Source organism: Carcharodon carcharias, chromosome 12, assembly GCF_017639515.1.
Source record: "Carcharodon carcharias isolate sCarCar2 chromosome 12, sCarCar2.pri, whole genome shotgun sequence".
Classification (NCBI taxonomy): domain Eukaryota; kingdom Metazoa; phylum Chordata; class Chondrichthyes; order Lamniformes; family Lamnidae; genus Carcharodon; species Carcharodon carcharias.
The window spans coordinates 142034524-142053256 of NC_054478.1; the positions used below are offsets into that span (position 1 = coordinate 142034524).

General features: G+C 48.1%; 1 protein-coding gene across 9 annotated transcripts in view; it reads left to right on the forward strand.

Annotated features, from left to right (window-relative positions):
* nbeal1 (neurobeachin-like 1) overlaps positions 1–18733 on the forward strand; it is a 309051-nt gene that overhangs the window by 100983 nt on the left and 189335 nt on the right. For 8 of the 9 annotated variants that reach the window (XM_041200542.1, XM_041200544.1, XM_041200543.1 and 5 more), the window contains exons 4-6: positions 1375–1456; positions 2298–2425; positions 9714–9796. In XM_041200542.1, the coding sequence (XP_041056476.1) occupies positions 1375–1456; positions 2298–2425; positions 9714–9796 (293 nt within the window). Of the gene's footprint in view, positions 1–1374; positions 1457–2297; positions 2426–9713; positions 9797–18733 lie in introns of those variants that run through there. The other variant, XM_041200549.1, reaches the window with a different exon arrangement.

Here is an 18733-nt window from a genome sequence, read left to right on the forward strand (position 1 = left end):
CCATTCTCCTGCCTTCTCCGCATAGCTTCCTTTTCAGATAGCAGTCTAATTCCATTTTGAATGCGTTGATTGAACCTGCCTCCACCATACTCTCAGGCAGTGCATTTCCTGCGTGAAGAAGATTTTTTCATGTTGATTTTGCTTCTTTTGCCAATTTCTTTAAACCTGTGCCCTCTCATTCTTGATCCTTTCACAAGTGGGAACAGTTTTTGCCTATCCACTCTGTCCAGAACCCTCATGGTTTTGAATACTTCTATCAAATACCTCAGTTTACTTCAGATTTCCAGTATCTGCAGCATTTTGGCTCTGTAAGAATACCATGTGCCTATTGAATGATGCTGTTGCCCTTAAAGTAGAATATCCCAGTGGACAGTGAAACCCTGTTCAGCATTTATAAATGATGCTGAAGGAAAAGTTACTTTGTTTTTTTTTCTCTCCCCTCATAGTGCTGTGCTCCGGGAAACAGTGGCACTTTTGTAATTTGCTCATTTCTGCATTCCCAAATGGGCGTTATCCATACAAGAATCTTGACTGCAGTCTTGGCAGTCTGCTGGACCGTGGAGACACAGCAGCTGAGCTTCATCCTGTCCTCAACCAGTGCCCTATACATGAGAGGGAAAGGCTAACCGCATAGCAATCAGAGGCCTGGGCATTTTAATTTTTCTTTCTTTCCTTCCATCCCAACTCTTTAGCTCGCCAGTTGCAGTGCGCCTATCACTGCCCTGGCTGGTATTAGTTAGCTTGTTGTACAAAGAATCAGGAACCATCCTACAACAACTATTTGGATAAATATAGAGCCTTCAATGTAGCCATATGCCCCCAAGGTGCTTCACAGGAGCGTTATCCGACAAAATTTGACACAGATCCAAATAAAGAGCTATTAGGACTGGTGACCTAAAATGCTTGGTCAGAGGTGTGTTGTTTTATGGATCATCTTGAAGGTGGAGAGAGAGAGAGAGAGAGAGAGGTGATGAGGCTTTGGAAGATAATCCAGAGCTTTGGGTCTCAGCAGCTGAAGACAAAGCTTCTCATGATGGGACAAGGGAAGCGGGGGATGCAATTGAGACCAGAATTAAAGGAGGGCAGAGTTCCTGAACGGTTGTGTGGCTGGAGGAGGTTCGAGCCTGGAAGGGACAACACCATAAAGCAAAACACAGATGAGTATTTTAAGTTTGAGGCTAAAATGGACATTTTCTAATCAGCATGGCTGTAACTTTGCACCAGATAAACTCATTGATCCATTGGATAATGCAATATTTTAGCCTTAGGCTTAGTTCCCTATTGCTCATGGGTAACTTTTGATTGATTCTCTTTTGTTTGAACTTTCTTTGAACAATGTGAATTATAAATTGAATCATTCACTTTGTTTCCCAGGAATTTGGCTAATGTTGAAGAGATTGGAACCTGCTCCTATATCAATCATGTTATTACTATGGCTACCGTCTACATTCAGCAGGTAAGTGATGATAAAAGATTTGCATTTCAGCCAGTTTCACAATGAATTCTAAGCTGTAAACAGCTCCATCGCCCTACAATAAGGCAGCTCTTTGTATGTTAAGACAAAAGTGTAGTTAATTAGCAAGGTAGCCTTTCAGATTAATTTGCTACAGACGTAAACATTTTTGTTTAATGTTCCACTTCTGATAGACTTCTCAAAAGGCAGAAAAAAAGCTGGACTCAATAGGCTGAATTGCTGCCTTGTGTGCTGGAATGACTCTGACTGTGCAGGAATACTCAAAGTTAAACTTTTCTGAGGGATACTTGGGTTGGGAGACAAATATGACAAAGAGAGAATTGTTTAATGTGGAACCTGATGAGTGAAATAACCAGTTATTGGAGGCAAACCATGCTTAAAAGAAAATTTAAAAACCTCCATCTAGATTTATAAATTCCTATTGGATGGGGACAGAACGGTGAATCATTTTGTTCAATTAAGTAAGCACATGCTGGACTTGAAAAGACAGATATCTGACAGCTAATGCTCGGTGAAGCTCTTTACTGTGTTGCAGTGTCCATAAGGGCTGTAAACAAACAAAATGCTCGTCCAGTGGAATTGCAAGTTCTTTGAACACAAGCAAAATGCTGGGAATCTGAAATAAAAAAAAGGAGAATGCTAGAATTACTCAGCAGATCAGGCAGCATCTGTGGAGAGAGAAACAGAGTTAACGTTTCTGGTTGATGGTCATGGATGAAGGGTCTGCTGAGCATTTCCGGCATTTTCTATTTTGATTGGAGGTTCTTTTAAACCATGGCTGCGTGCTGTGTTTGACATTTCCTTAATTTTCTTCTAATGCAAGTTAAAAAGCAAGACCAAAGAAAAAGAAATGGCAGACCTAACTCCAGCTGAAGACTTTGCAAGACATGCGCTTACCTTTTGTGAGAGCCTATATGACCCGTATCGAAACTGGAGACAGAGAGCAGCTGGGTAAGTGGATCAAGACGCCAAAATAAACAGACAAAGCTAAGATGAAATTTTTTTCAAAAAATTGATTACAGATCGAGTATCCTTTATCTGAAACCCTTGGGCTGATTGCGTTTTGGTTTTCAGATATTTTCGGTTTTCGGATCTACCGTATATATGGCAGGCCTGGGCCTACTTACATTACAATAGCCTAAGTCTAGGCTAGCTATAGTCTACAAATACTAGGTCGTTTCTCCATTTGTCACCTTACACACCCAACTCATTACCTGTTGACACTTATTAGACCTGTAATACATTGCTTTATTAACATACAAATTACCTGCATAGCCATTCAAAAAAACATTCTGTTTTTGGATGGTTTTGGTTTTTGGAGGTATGGACAAAGGATATGCCATAAGACCATGAGATATAGGAGCAGAAATTAGGCCATTCGGCCCATTGAGTCTGCTCCGCCATTCAATCATGGCTGATAAGTTTCTCAACCCCATTCTCCCGCCTTATTCCCGTAACCTTTGATCCCCTTACCAATCAAGAACCTATCTATGTTGGTCTTAACTACACTCAATGACCTGGCCTCCACAGCCTTCTGTGGCAATGAATTCCATAGATTCACCATTCCCTGGCTAAAGAAGTTTCTCCTCATCTCTGTTCTAAAAGGTCTTCCCTTTACTCTGAGGCTGTGCCTTTGGGTCCTAATCTCTCCTACTAATGGAAACATCTTCCCCACGTCCACTCTATCCAGGCCTTTCAGTATTCTGTAAGTTTCAATCAGATCCACCCTCATCCTTCTAAACTCCATCGAGTATAGACCCAGAGTCCTCAAACGTTCCTCATATGTTAAGCTTTTCATTCCTGGGATCATTCTCGTGAACCTTCTCTGGACCCTCTTCAGGGCCAGCACATCCTTCCTGAGATACGGGGCCCAAAATTGCTCACAATATTCTAAATGTATCTGACCAGAGCCTTATAAAGCCCTAGCAGCACATCCCTGCTTTTATATTCTAGTCCTTTCGAAATAAATGCCAACATTGCATTTGCCTTCCTAACTACCGACTCAACCTGCAAGTTAACCTTAAGAGAATCCTAGACCAGGACTTCCAAGTCCCTTTGCACTCCAGATTTCTGAATTCTCTCCCCATTTAGAAAATAGTCTATGCCTCTTCTTCCTACCAAAGTGCATGACCTCACACTTCCTCACGTTGTATTCCATCTGCCACTTCTTTGCCCATTCTCCTAATCTGTCTAAATCCTTCTGCAGCCCCCCACCGCCTCCTCAATACTACCTGTCCCTCCACCTATCTTTGTATCATCTACAAACTTAGCCAGGATGCCCTCAGTTCCTTCATCTAGATCATTAATGTATATTCGACCTGTGTTAGATTAACGCGAAGAAAGATCTTGTTTTTACTTTGTCCACCTGTATAGATATTACCATCAACAGCAAGAACTTGCATTTATATAGCTCTTTTAACATAGTAAAATGTCTCAAAGTGCTTCACAGGAGCGTTGTCAAACAAGTTAATAACACTGAGCCACATAAGATGTAAAGGCAAATGACCAAAGATTTGCTCAAAAGTAATGTCTTAAGGAGAATCTTAAAGGAGGAAAGTGTAATGAGATGATTTTAATCTGATTATGCACATTTTGAGGTTACAGTGACACAAAACTACCTGCCAAGTTATTAAGCTAGAATTTGTGGTACTGAGGTACCTAATGGCATCTGCCGTTGGCTAGACTTTCTCCTGCACCCTCCCACTGAAAAAAAATTTGTTCACAAAGCTGCAGAAAATGTGATGTGATAACAGTGCAGTGAGGGAAACAGGGTGGACCTGAGGAACAGGGTGTCTGGGACCTGAGCAAGCAGGACAAGCAACAGACTATCTCATTAACCAATTACATTTAAGGATTGGGAAATAAATACAGGAAGGATTGAGAAGAAGGCTGATTTCAACGTCCAGTCAAGAGCAGGAAGAGAAATAGAAGGAAAGAAAAATTGTATTGGAAGAGAAAAAAGGGAAAGTAAGAAAGAAGTGCTAAATTTAAATTTTGATATCTCCCTGAAAAATTCAAAACCTGTAGGAATGAGACTACATTTGTTATAGCTAATTTTCAGTGTCAGAGAGCTTGACTGGCAGTGGTAATGAAGTTGCCATGTCATTAAAAGGATGCTTACGCTGTGAGTTAGTAGCCCTAAATGTCTAAGTAGGGTTAGTTCATATCATGGCATTCAATGGTGAGACAGGCAATAAAGTACTATTTTGGCAAAGCTTCTGGTGGAGTGGCACAGCCTGGATGCATATTCACTTATTTTGCATATTCGCATTTAGCCTCTCATCTGGCCTCACATGAGGTTTTGTGCAAGATTAACTGTGAGGGGCATTTGCTGCCTCGTTACCATTACAGCAAATTCTGGCTTGTAATGTGTTTAATTCATTACAGTAATGAGGCCTTCAGAGTCCTCCATCAACATCAAAATGGTTCTGGTGTGGTCAAAGTGTTGAATATTTGATGTGGCCTTTTAACTTCATCAAGCCAAGTAACAATTTATAAAATTTTTACAAAATACGTTCTTCCACCTGAATAGATTGGAGATCAGTTGTGTCATCCAGATGCCACACTGGCATTTTCTATTGCCAGCACCCAGAACAAATTTGAAGGGCAGCCTCAAGTGCTGTGTTATATTTGCCTGGCACTGATTTCAGATCATACTGATTGTGAATGTTTCTAGCAACAACAATAGCAACTTGAAATATATAGACCCTTTTAGGTAGCAAAATGTAAGAAGTAATTTAACAATGAGCCATATAAGGAGGTATTAGGGCAGACGACTTAAAAGCTTGGTAAAATAGGTAGGCTTAATGAACACCTTATAGGAGGAAAGAGAGGCAGAGAGGTTTGAAAAGGGAATTCCAGAGCTTAGATGCTAGATACCTGAAAACATGGACCCCGATGGTGAGGTGAGGAAAATCAGAGATGTTCAGGAGCCCAGAATGGGTCGTCACAGAGTTCCCAGAGCGTTGGAGGAGGTTAGAAACAGGGATGGGCAAAGCCATGGAGTGATTTGAACACAAGGAGGAGAATTTTAAATTCGTGGTGTTGGTGATCTGGGAGCCAATGTAGGTCAGTGAGTGGAGGTGGGAGTTGAATGGGACTTGATGCAAGTTAAAATATGAGAAGTAGATAGATGAGCAAGTATCATAGGTTGAAATTGAATTAGGTGTGGAATGCGTGATTAAATAGCAGCTCAGATAATTTCTGTTCAAGTGACTTAAAGAAGACATTTGATGCACCTTGGATATTGTAGTGGTGCCAAAGAACTGGAAGATTCCAACTGTGACATCCCTGCTCTAAAAAGGGTGCATTGATAAAGCTGGGTCGATACAGGCCAGTCAATCTGATGTCAATGTTTTGGCTACTCGAGACCATTATTGAAGACAAAGCTAGTTCTCACCTGATGAAGCAAGTGTTATTAAGGCACTGCCGTTATTTTGTTTGTTATTTGTTAAAGGGAAATCTTGCCTAAGTAACCCTATTGAATTTGGAGCTGGTTGATGAAGGTAGTGTTGTAGAAATCAAAAGACTTTTTTTCTTATTTGCAAATTAGCTGATAGTATTAAAGGGCTGCTGGTAACTTGGGTATGAAATTGACTAAGAGGTAAGAGGCAGAGAGTAGTGGTAAACAGATTCTCATTGAAGAGAAGTAAGCAGTGGGGTATCCCAAGAGTTGGTATTAAAACCATTGCGTAATTTTAAAGTTTGCGAATGATACAGAACTTGGCTACTTAGTAAATATGAGCAGGATAGTAGCAGACGTCAGGAGGACATAGACAGGCTGGTGAAATGGATAGACACGTGGTTGATACATAAGACAATTTCAATGTGGATAAGTGTGAAGTGATGAACTTTGGGAGTAGCTACATGGAGAGGCAGTATAATCTAAATAGTGCTATTTTAAGAGGGGGTCAAAAATCATTGAAGGTGACAGGGCAAGTTGAGAAGGCAGTTAGTAAAGCCTGTGGGGTTCTTGGCTTTGTAAAAAGCACAATTGAATGCAAAAATACGGAAGTCATGCTAGATTTTTACGAAACCCTAGTTCAACCTCAGCTGAAGTATTGTGTTCAGTTCTGGGCACTGCACTTTAGTGGATGTCCTGGAGAGGGTCCACCAATGATGATGGAATTCAGTAAAGCGGAGAGATTGGAGAAGCTGGGGTTGTTCTTACAGCAGACAAGGTTAAGGGGAAACCTAATAGAGGTATTCAAAATTATGAGGGGTTTTTTCCTGAGCTGGAAAGGGAGAAACTGTTTCCTCTAACAAGTGGGGTCAGTATCTATCGGTCACAGATTTAAGATAATTGGCAAAGATACTGGAGGGGAAATAAGGAGAAATTTCTTCATACACAGTATTGTTAACATCTGAAATGTAGTACCTGAAATTGTTTGGGGGGAGGGGTGGGTGGGGGAATCAGATTCCATAGAAAATTTTAAAAGGCAAGGTAGACATGTACTTTAAAGGGAATAATTTTCAAGATTTTCTTCATTTTTCATGGGATGTGTGCATCACTGACGAGGCCAGCATCTGTTGCCCATCCCTAGGGAGAAAAATGCAGGGGTTTGGGGCTAAATTGGAAGGCTCTTTCAAAGAGCCAGCAGCAGGTTTGGTGTTCTGTGTTGTAGGCTAGGGTTCTATGTAAATGCACTGGAACATTAGAATGAAGTCCTCTTCTGCAGCAATAGTAAGAGAGGCAACTTCTGCATGTGTGAAAGTTGTGCAGCTTACAGTTTTCTGCGTAAACACATGAAACTTGCCAACAAGCGTGAAGATTGAGACTGATTTCATTGAATTATTTCTTCCAGTGGATTCTGAAGTACGTCAGAACCAAATGCATCAACAACCCTCTATTACCTCTTGTGTGCAAATCGTTGGCTTTGGTTTTTACAAGTGGTAGATTCTGCTTAATTTAGGAAGTGAGGTTTTCAGTTGAATCACAAAAGATCTAATTGACTTCAGCTGGAGTGTATAGTTTAAACATTGCATCCAATTAAAATATATTTCTTATCTTCTGTATTATAATTGTGCAGCACGGTGTTCATTGTTTCTTCTGTAAATGATTTTGTTAGAGGGAGAAGTGGCCAGTTGTCACCCTCATTATAAACTCTTAATAGGGCCAAATGCAAATTGCTCTGGGGTGTTCAGCTATGCCACATTATAATTGGAAGTTGCCTAAAATTTGTGCTCAGGATGTTTAAAGTTCTTTTATTATGTGCACTAATGGCAGTCAAATTGCAGTGTGTGATACATGAACACATCTGTGGTCTATAATCCAAATATACTCATGGTTTGAGGTGTCATGTGCGATTTGCTGAATTAGAAATGACAAGCATGTATTTTAAGTAACAGTTACCAAAGTTGGGTCTCACATTAGTACCTGTGATTATAGTTCTTTATGTGCTGGAAGTACTCATTGCAGGCACAATCTTATGATCTTGTGTGGATAAATTATCATTTGAGCTTGGAGTTAACTCGAAAGAAAAGTGTTTGTCCTTCAAGGACCTCTATGACTTTACTTTTCAAATTTCTATACATTTTTAAAAATGGTACCATCCTTTTGCACCCCCATCCCCACATGACATCATAAATGAACCTGATTTGATTGTGAAAAGGAGCAGTTGGATCCAGAGAGATCTGGTTTTGTTGCTAACGAGAGTGAATGGATTCAAATAGATCTGGTCTTGTTGCCAAGGTGAAGGAATGGATCCAGAGAGATCTGCTTTTACCGACAGTGGGCTGGATGGCTCTGAATAACCTTAACTGAACCTACTTGTTCATGAAAGCAAACCACAAAAAATGTTTTTAGAAACAACAGTACTGACATATTAAGAGTCAACCTTGGACACTGGCAAGGCAACTTATCTGGTGATGTTCAGCTGTCATTTTATTGAAGTGATGCCTAATTAAACACCTGCAGGGAATTTTTTTCCCTCTCATTAACAAAGGAATAAAAGTAATTTTTGGCCTGAAAATACACTGACTGAGCTCCAGCAAACTTTTCTGTTGTACTTGTTCCATCTTTTGGCTGGTTCTAATTTTTGACCAATTAAATTGTGTCTGATGTGCCTATGTTGAGATTTTTTTTATTATGCGTGTTAACTGTGACCTGATGTGAGAAAATCATTTCTCAGTTCTTGACGATTGAGATCTGCAGCTGGGAGTCTTAGAGTGAAGGCCACTATCTGTTTCTTCTTGGCATCTAAGTACTTATTGCTTGCTTTTCAGCTGCACATTTTTAAATTTAATTGGCAACAAGCTACTGCAGTAGGTTAGCAGCGTGTTTGAATCTGACTCACACCAATGAAGTACCTACCCGGTCAGAAGTGAAATGAGTTTAAACAGTGCTCAGCAGCCCATATTTCAGAACTAAACTGATTGACTCCCTTGAGCAGTGATATGATTTTGGCTTTCTAAGGCAAATCATGATATAGTACATAGCAACAAGACTATGAGAATCGAGCTAATTGGGAGATGTTTCAGAGAGCTAGCAAGGGCATGATGGTCTGAAAGGCCACCTTCTGTGCTCTACGATTCCATGGTTCTAATTTGATTTGGCATTTTATTGTCCAAAATTAACTGGCAACAAATGAGAGCCCTTGGAAGAAGTGGGCACAAAAACGTTGATCACAAAAAGGCAATTTATATAAAATGTTCAATTACTCTTGAAAATTCAAAAGATAACATAAATGGCTGATGTTTTTGTTTTGAAATCATTTGAGTCCCTTAATTATATTAGTGACTTGTAATAGCAGTCCAGCATTCTCTATTGCCTTAGGCATCATATAAAATCTGCGGTTATGCCCTCCACCTTAGCTCCTGTACGTAATGATGTATTTCTGGAGCCCTTAACATTTTATTGTAACATACATTATCTTGATGGATTTGCCCAGCTCTTCCCCTTCCACTCTGCGTGCACTGTTTTACTCTGGGATATGGTTCCACAGGTGGCAGCAACCAGGTGGTACCTTCCCAAATGTCCATGCTTTGAGCAACTGGGCAGTTCAACTGATTGAAAGAATTGCATTTCAGCTCAGTCCTGTCAATCCACTCATTTCACAAGAGAGAATCAGTGGGTGGCAGTCAGGCATGGGAATTGTAACATGTTCTATCTACCCTTCCTCATTCGGGAAAACTGAGACAAATTGCAGAACAGCCATCGTTACTCCAGCAGAGCTTCTTAATCTCAGCAATCCTTTTGAGCTTGTTACTAATTGTAACACTCCCTCTTGTCCTTTTCTAGTGAAGTAGTCAGTGCAGTGGAGAAGAGCAGACAGAAGTATAAAGCAGCCTGTCTAACTGTGGAGTTCATCCCTTTCTTTTACCGTAAGTATGCTTCATTTCATTTTTGTGCTGTTTAGTTTGTATTTGTTAAATTATTTTCCCCTGATGTCCTATGACCGTGCCCCCTACTTTTCCCTCCTCATCCCAAAATAACTGTTATCCCATCTACAGATGACGTTGTGTTATTTTCTAGCCAAACAGTGATGGTACGATGAGGCAATCGAAGGAATCATTCTTGGGTCTCTGTGAATCGTTCCTTAGTCTGAGTATTGACTGAGTTGCTTTATATTCCCCTCTTTTTGTAGGGAAGCACCTTGAACTCACTGTGGGGAACTCACTGTGGGGAATGACAGATGTGAACGGTGTTGGGCACAGAAATGCATTATTCCAACTGAGCGCCAGAGAAGCAGCTTTTAAGATTTTGTGGGCAAGTTACTTAAGGATATCAGTCTCAGTGGGGAGACGGTGGTGTATTGGTAATGTCACTAGTAATTCAGAGGCCCAGGCTAATGCTCTGGGTACACGGGTTTAAATCCTACCATAACAGCTGGCGGAATTTAAATTTAATTAATTAACCTGGAATGCGGAGCTAGTCGCAGTAATGGTGACCATGAAACTATCATCAATGGTTGTAAAAACCCATCTGGTTCACTAATGTCCCTACTAGGAAGGAAATCTGCCATCCTTACCCGTCTGGCCTACATGTGACTCCAGGCCCACAGCAATGTGCTTGACTCTTAACTCCCTTCTGAAATGGCGTAACAAGCCACTCAGCTCAAGGGCAAATAGGGATAGGCAACAAATGCTGGCCTTGCCAGAGACACCCACATCCCATGAAAGAATAATTGCAGAAATACCATTTATCTTTATCTAAACTAAGAACATAGGTTATATAAATAAACAGGCTTGATTGCATGACCAAATGACTAATGCAGTAGATTATGATCACTAACTTTTGTAGGCGGGGATTAAAAGTGCCTGTTTACAGTGGGCAATATTAATGTGAAGGCCTTGTGGTTATATATAAACTGAATAAGTATCCAGAAGAGCTAAAGGGAAAGGCATTTGTTATAAAATTAATCTTTGAATTGGGATAAAACTGGAGATACACTAATCTGTTTCCTGTAGAAATTCAGGAATGATTTCCAGATGTAATTGTCTTAGTAGTGGTTTATAGTAATGTACTTCCCGAAATCAAACCTTGGGGATGTCATTAAGCTCCTTGTAATCCCCACCACCAACACTCCTCCCTCTGCCCCCTCCCCACAAGATAGGGAAAGAACCTCCTGTGCCTCCTGCTCCTCAACTACAGTGTAACCACAGATTGCATCATGAACATAGTGGGAACTTCAGAATTTGATGAAAGTAAGAATTGATTGCAAGGTCGAAGTGGGTGTTGAGGTAAACAGACCTCGGCAGCTTATCAGACAAAGCACAACAGCAAATTTTTACAGTGCACAACAATCAGCAGCAGCAGAGACTCAGGAGCAGAGTGGCAAACACCAGAGAAATGGCTAAAACTCAGTAGATGGCCAGCAGAGGGTGCGGAATGGAGCAAGTAGCTGGGGAACAAAGTTTGTAATGGGGATTGAAGACAATAGCTTTGGTCTTGCCAATATGCCATTGTGGGCAAGTGTGAGGTTTGGATGTGATGAGTACTTATTAAAGTGAAAAGCTAGAAGCAGCAGAGGTTCAAAGAGACTTTGGGGTTCACGTACATAGATCATGGAAATGTTATTGGCAAGCACAGAAAATAATCAAAAAGGCGAATGGAATGTTGGCCTTCATATCTCAAGGACTAGAATGCAAGGGGGTAGAGGTCATGCTACAGCAACAACAGTCCTGGTGAGACCACACTTGGAGTATGGTGTTCAATTTCTGGGTACAACATCTTAGCAAGGATACCTTGGCTTTGGAGGGAGAGTAGCCTAGATTTGCTAGAATGATACTCATCTCCAAGGATTAGATTACCAGGAGAGATTTCACAAAGTAAGTTGTATTTATGGAATTAGACTAAGGACTGATTAGACCAAAGTTTGCAAGATATTGCAAGAGATTTTGTTGCGAGTGCTCAGGAGACTAAACAGCGGGAGCTTGGGAGATAAAAGAGCGGGAGCTCGGGAGGTAAAACAGCGGGAGCTCGGGCGGTAAAAGAGCGGGCGCTCGGGAGGTAAAACAGCGGGAGCTCGGGAGGTAAAACAGCGGGAGCTCGGGAGGTAAAACAGCTGGAGCTCGGGAGGTAAAACAGCGGGAGCTCGGGAGGTAAAAGAGCGGGAGCTCGGGCGGTAAAAGAGCGGGAGCTCGGGAGGTAAAACAGCGGGCGCTCGGGAGGTAAAACAGCGGGCGCTCGGGAGGTAAAACAGCGGGCGCTCGGGAGGTAAAACAGCGGGAGCTCGGGAGGTAAAACAGCGGGAGCTCGGGAGGTAAAACAGCGGGAGCTCGGGAGGTAAAACAGCGGGAGCTCGGGAGGTAAAACAGCGGGAGCTCGGGAGGTAAAAGAGCGGGAGCTCGGGAGGTAAAAGAGCGGGAGCTCGGGAGGTAAAACAGCGGGAGCTCGGGAGGTAAAACAGCGGGAGCTCGGGAGGTAAAAGAGCGGGAGCTCGGGAGGTAAAAGAGCGGGAGCTCGGGAGATAAAACAGCGGGAGCTCGGGAGGTAAAACAGCGGGAGCTCGGGAGGTAAAAGAGCGGGAGCTCGGGAGGTAAAAGAGCGGGAGCTCGGGCGGTAAAACAGCGGGAGCTCGGGAGATAAAAGAGCGGGAGCTCGGGAGGTAAAACAGCGGGAGCTCGGGAGGTAAAACAGCGGGAGCTCGGGAGGTAAAACAGCGGGAGCTCGGGAGGTAAAACAGCGGGAGCTCGGGAGGTAAAACAGCGGGAGCTCGGGAGGTAAAACAGCGGGAGCTCGGGAGGTAAAACAGCGGGAGCTCGGGAGGTAAAACAGCGGGAGCTCGGGAGGTAAAACAGCGGGAGCTCGGGAGGTAAAAGAGCGGGAGCTCGGGAGGTAAAACAGCGGGAGCTCGGGAGGTAAAACAGCTGGAGCTCGGGAGGTAAAACAGCGGGAGCTCGGGAGCTAAAAGAGCGGGAGCTCGGGAGGTAAAAGAGCGGGAGCTCGGGAGGTAAAAGAGCGGGAGCTCGGGAGGTAAAAGAGCGGGAGCTCGGGAGGTAAAACAGCGGGAGCTCGGGAGGTAAAACAGCGGGAGCTCGGGAGGTAAAACAGCGGGAGCTCGGGAGGTAAAACAGCGGGAGCTCGGGAGGTAAAAGAGCGGGAGCTCGGGAGGTAAAACAGCGGGAGCTCGGGAGGTAAAAGAGCGGGAGCTCGGGAGGTAAAACAGCGGGAGCTCGGGAGGTAAAACAGCGGGAGCTCGGGAGGTAAAACAGCGGGAGCTCGGGAGCTAAAAGAGCGGGAGCTCGGGAGGTAAAAGAGCGGGAGCTCGGGAGGTAAAAGAGCGGGAGCTCGGGAGATAAAAGAGCGGGAGCTCGGGAGGTAAAACAGCGGGAGCTCGGGAGGTAAAACAGCGGGAGCTCGGGAGGTAAAACAGCGGGAGCTCGGGAGGTAAAACAGCGGGAGCTCGGGAGGTAAAACAGCGGGAGCTCGGGAGGTAAAACAGCGGGAGCTCGGGAGGTAAAAGAGCGGGAGCTCGGGAGGTAAAAGAGCGGGAGCTCGGGAGGTAAAAGAGCGGGAGCTCGGGCGGTAAAACAGCGGGAGCTCGGGAGGTAAAAGAGCGGGAGCTCGGGAGGTAAAAGAGCGGGAGCTCGGGAGGTACAACAGCGGGAGCTCGGGAGGTAAAACAGCGGGAGCTCGGGAGGTAAAAGAGCGGGAGCTCGGGAGGTAAAAGAGCGGGAGCTCGGGAGGTAAAAGAGCGGGAGCTCGGGAGGTAAAACAGCGGGAGCTCGGGAGGTAAAACAGCGGGAGCTCGGGAGGTAAAACAGCGGGAGCTCGGGAGGTAAAACAGCGGGAGCTCGGGAGGTAAAACAGCGGGAGCTCGGGAGGTAAAACAGCGGGAGCTCGGGAGGTAAAAGAGCGGGAGCTCGGGAGGTAAAAGAGCGGGAGCTCGGGAGGTAAAAGAGCGGGAGCTCGGGAGGTAAAACAGCGGGAGCTCGGGAGGTAAAACAGCGGGAGCTCGGGAGGTAAAACAGCGGGGAGCTCGGGAGGTAAAACAGCGGGAGCTCGGGAGGTAAAACAGCGGGAGCTCGGGAGGTAAAACAGCGGGAGCTCGGGAGGTAAAACAGCGGGAGCTCGGGAGGTAAAAGAGCGGGAGCTCGGGAGGTAAAACAGCGGGAGCTCGGGAGGTAAAAGAGCGGGAGCTCGGGAGGTAAAAGAGCGGGAGCTCGGGAGGTAAAACAGCGGGAGCTCGGGAGGTAAAAGAGCGGGAGCTCGGGAGGTAAAACAGCGGGAGCTCGGGAGGTAAAACAGCGGGAGCTCGGGAGGTAAAAGAGCGGGAGCTCGGGAGGTAAAACAGCGGGAGCTCGGGAGGTAAAACAGCGGGAGCTCGGGAGGTAAAACAGCGGGAGCTCGGGAGGTAAAACAGCGGGAGCTCGGGAGGTAAAACAGCGGGAGCTCGGGAGGTAAAAGAGCGGGAGCTCGGGAGGTAAAACAGCGGGAGCTCGGGAGGTAAAACAGCGGGAGCTCGGGAGGTAAAAGAGCGGGAGCTCGGGAGGTAAAACAGCGGGAGCTCGGAGGTAAAAGAGCGGGAGCTCGGGAGGTAAAACAGCGGGAGCTCGGGAGGTAAAACAGCGGGAGCTCGGGAGGTAAAACAGTGGGAGCTCGGGAGGTAAAAGAGCGGGAGCTCGGGAGGTAAAACAGCGGGAGCTCGGGAGGTAAAACAGCGGGAGCTCGGGAGGTAAAACAGCGGGCGCTCGGGAGGTAAAAGAGCGGGAGCTCGGAGGTAAAACAGCGGGAGCTCGGGAGGTAAAAGAGCGGGAGCTCGGGAGGTAAAAGAGCGGGAGCTCGGAGGTAAAAGAGCGGGAGCTCGGGAGGTAAAAGAGCGGGAGCTCGGGAGGTAAAACAGCGGGAGCTCGGGAGGTAAAAGAGCGGGAGCTCGGGAGATAAAAGAGCGGGAGCTCGGGAGGTAAAAGAGCGGGAGCTCGGGAGGTAAAACAGCGGGAGCTCGGGAGGTAAAAGAGCGGGAGCTCGGGAGATAAAAGAGCGGGAGCTCGGGAGGTAAAAGAGCGGGAGCTCGGGAGGTAAAACAGCGGGAGCTCGGGAGGTAAAACAGCGGGAGCTCGGGAGGTAAAACAGCGGGAGCTCGGGAGGTAAAAGAGCGGGAGCTCGGGAGGTAAAACAGCGGGAGCTCGGGAGGTAAAACAGCGGGAGCTCGGGAGGTAAAACAGCGGGAGCTCGGGAGGTAAAACAGCGGGAGCTCGGGAGGTAAAAGAGCGGGAGCTCGGGAGGTAAAACAGCGGGAGCTCGGGAGGTCAAAACAGCGGGAGCTCGGGAGGTAAAACAGCGGGAGCTCGGGAGGTCAAAACAGCGGGAGCTCGGGAGGTAAAACAGCGGGAGCTCGGGAGGTAAAACAGCGGGAGCTCGGGAGGTAAAACAGCGGGAGCTCGGGAGGTAAAAGAGCGGGAGCTCGGGAGGTAAAAGAGCGGGAGCTCGGGAGGTAAAACAGCGGGAGCTCGGGAGGTAAAACAGCGGGGAGCTCGGGAGGTAAAAGAGCGGGAGCTCGGGAGGTAAAACAGGCGGGGAGCTCGGGAGGTAAAAGAGCGGGAGCTCGGGAGGTAAAACAGCGGGAGCTCGGGAGGTAAAAACAGCGGGAGCTCGGGAGGTAAAACAGCGGGAGCTCGGGAGGTAAAACAGCGGGAGCTCGGGAGGTAAAACAGCGGGAGCTCGGGAGGTAAAACAGGCAGGGAGCTCGGGAGGTAAAACAGCCGGGGAGCCTCGCCGGATGGTTAAAAGACAGCGGGAGCTCGGGAGGTAAAAGAGCGGGAGCTCGGGAGGTAAAACAGCGGGGAGCTCGGGAGGTTAAAACAGCGGAGCTCGGGAGGTAAAAGAGCGGGAGCTCGGGAGGTAAAACGCGGGAGCCTCGGGAGGGTTAAAAGAGCGGGAGCTCGGGAGGTAAAACAGCGGGAGCTCGGGAGGTAAAACACAGCCGGACCGGGAGCTCGGGAGTAAAACAGCGGGAGCTCGGGAGGTAAAAGAGCGGAGCTCGGGAGGTTAAAACAGCGGGAGCTCGGGAGGTAAAACAGCGGGAGCTCGGGAGGTAAAACAGCGGGAGCTCGGGAGGTAAAAGAGCGGGAGCTCGGGAGGTAAAACAGCGGGAGCTCGGGAGGTAAAACAGCGGGAGCTCGGGAGGTAAAACAGCGGGAGCTCGGGAGGTAAAAGAGCGGGAGCTCGGGAGGTAAAACAGCGGGAGCTCGGGAGATAAAAGAGCGGGAGCTCGGGAGGTAAAACAGCGGGAGCTCGGGAGGTAAAACAGCGGGAGCTCGGGAGGTAAAACAGCGGGAGCTCGGGAGGTAAAACAGCGGGAGCTCGGGAGGTAAAACAGCGGGAGCTCGGGAGGTAAAAGAGCGGGAGCTCGGGAGGTAAAAGAGCGGGAGCTCGGGAGGTAAAAGAGCGGGAGCTCGGGAGGTAAAACAGCGGGAGCTCGGGAGGTAAAACAGCGGGAGCTCGGGAGGTAAAACAGCGGGAGCTCGGGAGGTAAAAGAGCGGGAGCTCGGGAGGTAAAACAGCGGGAGCTCGGGAGGTAAAACAGCGGGAGCTCGGGAGGTAAAAGAGCGGGAGCTCGGGAGGTAAAACAGCGGGAGCTCGGGAGGTAAAAGAGCGGGAGCTCGGGAGGTAAAACAGCGGGAGCTCGGGAGGTAAAACAGCGGGAGCTCGGGAGGTAAAACAGCGGGAGCTCGGGAGGTTAAAAGAGCGGGAGCTCGGGAGGTAAAACAGCGGGAGCTCGGGAGGTAAAAGAGCGGGAGCTCGGGAGGTAAAACAGCGGGAGCTCGGGAGGTAAAAGAGCGGGAGCTCGGGAGGTAAAACAGCGGGAGCTCGGGAGGTAAAACAGCGGGAGCTCGGGAGGTAAAACAGCGGGAGCTCGGGAGGTAAAACAGCGGGCGCTCGGGAGGTAAAACAGCGGGAGCTCGGGAGGTAAAAGAGCGGGAGCTCGGGAGGTAAAAGAGCGGGAGCTCGGGAGGTAAAAGAGCGGGAGCTCGGGAGGTAAAACAGCGGGAGCTCGGGAGGTAAAACAGCGGGAGCTCGGGAGGTAAAACAGCGGGAGCTCGGGAGGTAAAAGAGCGGGAGCTCGGGAGGTCAAAGAGCGGGGAGCTCGGGAGGTAAAACAGCGGGAGCTCGGGAGGAAAAAGAGCGGGAGCTCGGGGAGGTAAAAGAGCGTGAGCTCGGGAGGTAAAAGAGCGGGAGCTCGGGAGGTAAAACAGCGGGAGCTCGGGAGGTAAAAGAGCGGGAGCTCGGGAGGTAAAACAGCGGGAGCTCGGGAGGTAAAACAGCGGGAGCTCGGGAGGTAAAACAGCGGGGAGCTCGGGAGGTAAAACAGCGGGAGCTCGGGAGGTAAAACAGCGGGAGCTCGGGAGGTAAAAGAGCGGGAGCTCGGGAGGTAAAACAGCGGGAGCTCGGGAGGTAAAACAGCGGGAGCTCGGGAGGTAAAACAGCGGGCGCTCGGGAGGTAAAACAGCGGGAGCTCGGGAGGTAAAACAGCGGGAGCTCGGGAGGTAAACAGCGGGAGCTCGGGAGGTAAAACTAGCGGGAGCTCGGGAGGTAAAAACAGCGGGAGCTCGGGAGGTAAAAACAGCGGGAGCTCGGGAGGTAAAAGAGCGGGGAGCTCGGGAGGTAAAACAGCGGGAGCTCGGGAGGTCAAAGCAGCGGGAGCTCGGGAGGTAAAAGAGCGGGAGCTCGGGCGGTAAAAGAGCGGGAGCTCGGGAGGTAAAAACAGCGGGGAGCTCGGGAGGTAAAACAGCGGGAGCTCCGGGAGGTAAAAGAGCGGGAGCTCGGGAGGTAAAACAGCGGGAGCTCGGGAGGTAAAACAGCGGGAGCTCGGGAGGTAAAAGCAGCGGGAGCTCGGGAGGTAAAACAGCGGGAGCTCGGAGGTAAAACAGCGGGAGCTCGGGAGGTAAAACAGCGGGAGCTCGGGAGGTAAAAGAGCGGGAGCTCGGGAGGTAAAAGAGCGGGAGCTCGGGAGATAAAACAGCGGGAGCTCGGGAGGTAAAAGAGCGGGAGCTCGGGAGGTAAAAGAGCGGGAGCTCGGGAGGTAAAACAGCGGGAGCTCGGGAGGTAAAAGAGCGGGAGCTCGGGAGGTAAAAGAGCGGGAGCTCGGGAGGTAAAAGAGCGGGAGCTCGGGAGGTAAAAGAGCGGGAGCTCGGGAGGTAAAACAGCGGGAGCTCGGGAGGTAAAAGAGCGGGAGCTCGGGAGGTAAAAGAGCGGGAGCTCGGGAGGTAAAAGAGCGGGAGCTCGGGAGGTAAAAGCAGCGGGAGCTCGGGAGGTAAAACAGCGGGAGCTCGGGAGGTAAAACAGCGGGAGCTCGGGAGGTAAACAGCGGGAGCTCGGGAGGTAAAACAGCGGGAGCTCGGGAGGTAAAAGAGCGGGAGCTCGGGAGGTAAAAGAGCGGGAGCTCGGGAGGTAAAAGAGCGGGAGCTCGGGAGGTAAAAGAGCGGGAGCTCGGGAGGTAAAAGAGCGGGAGCTCGGGAGGTAAAACAGCGGGAGCTCGGGAGGTAAAACAGCGGGAGCTCGGGAGGTAAAAAGCGGGGAGCTCGGGAGGTAAAAGAGCGGGAGCTCGGGAGGTAAAACAGCGGGAGCTCGGGAGGTAAAACAGCGGGAGCTCGGGAGGTAAAACAGCGGGAGCTCGGGAGGTAAAAGAGCGGGAGCTCGGGAGGTAAAAGAGCGGGAGCCTCGGGAGGTAAAAGAGCGGGAGCTCGGGAGGTAAAAGAGCGGGAGCTCGGGAGGTAAAAGAGCGGGAGCTCGGGAGGTAAAACAGCGGGAGCTCGGGAGGTAAAAGAGCGGGAGCTCGGGAGGTAAAAGAGCGGGAGCTCGGGAAGGTAAAACAG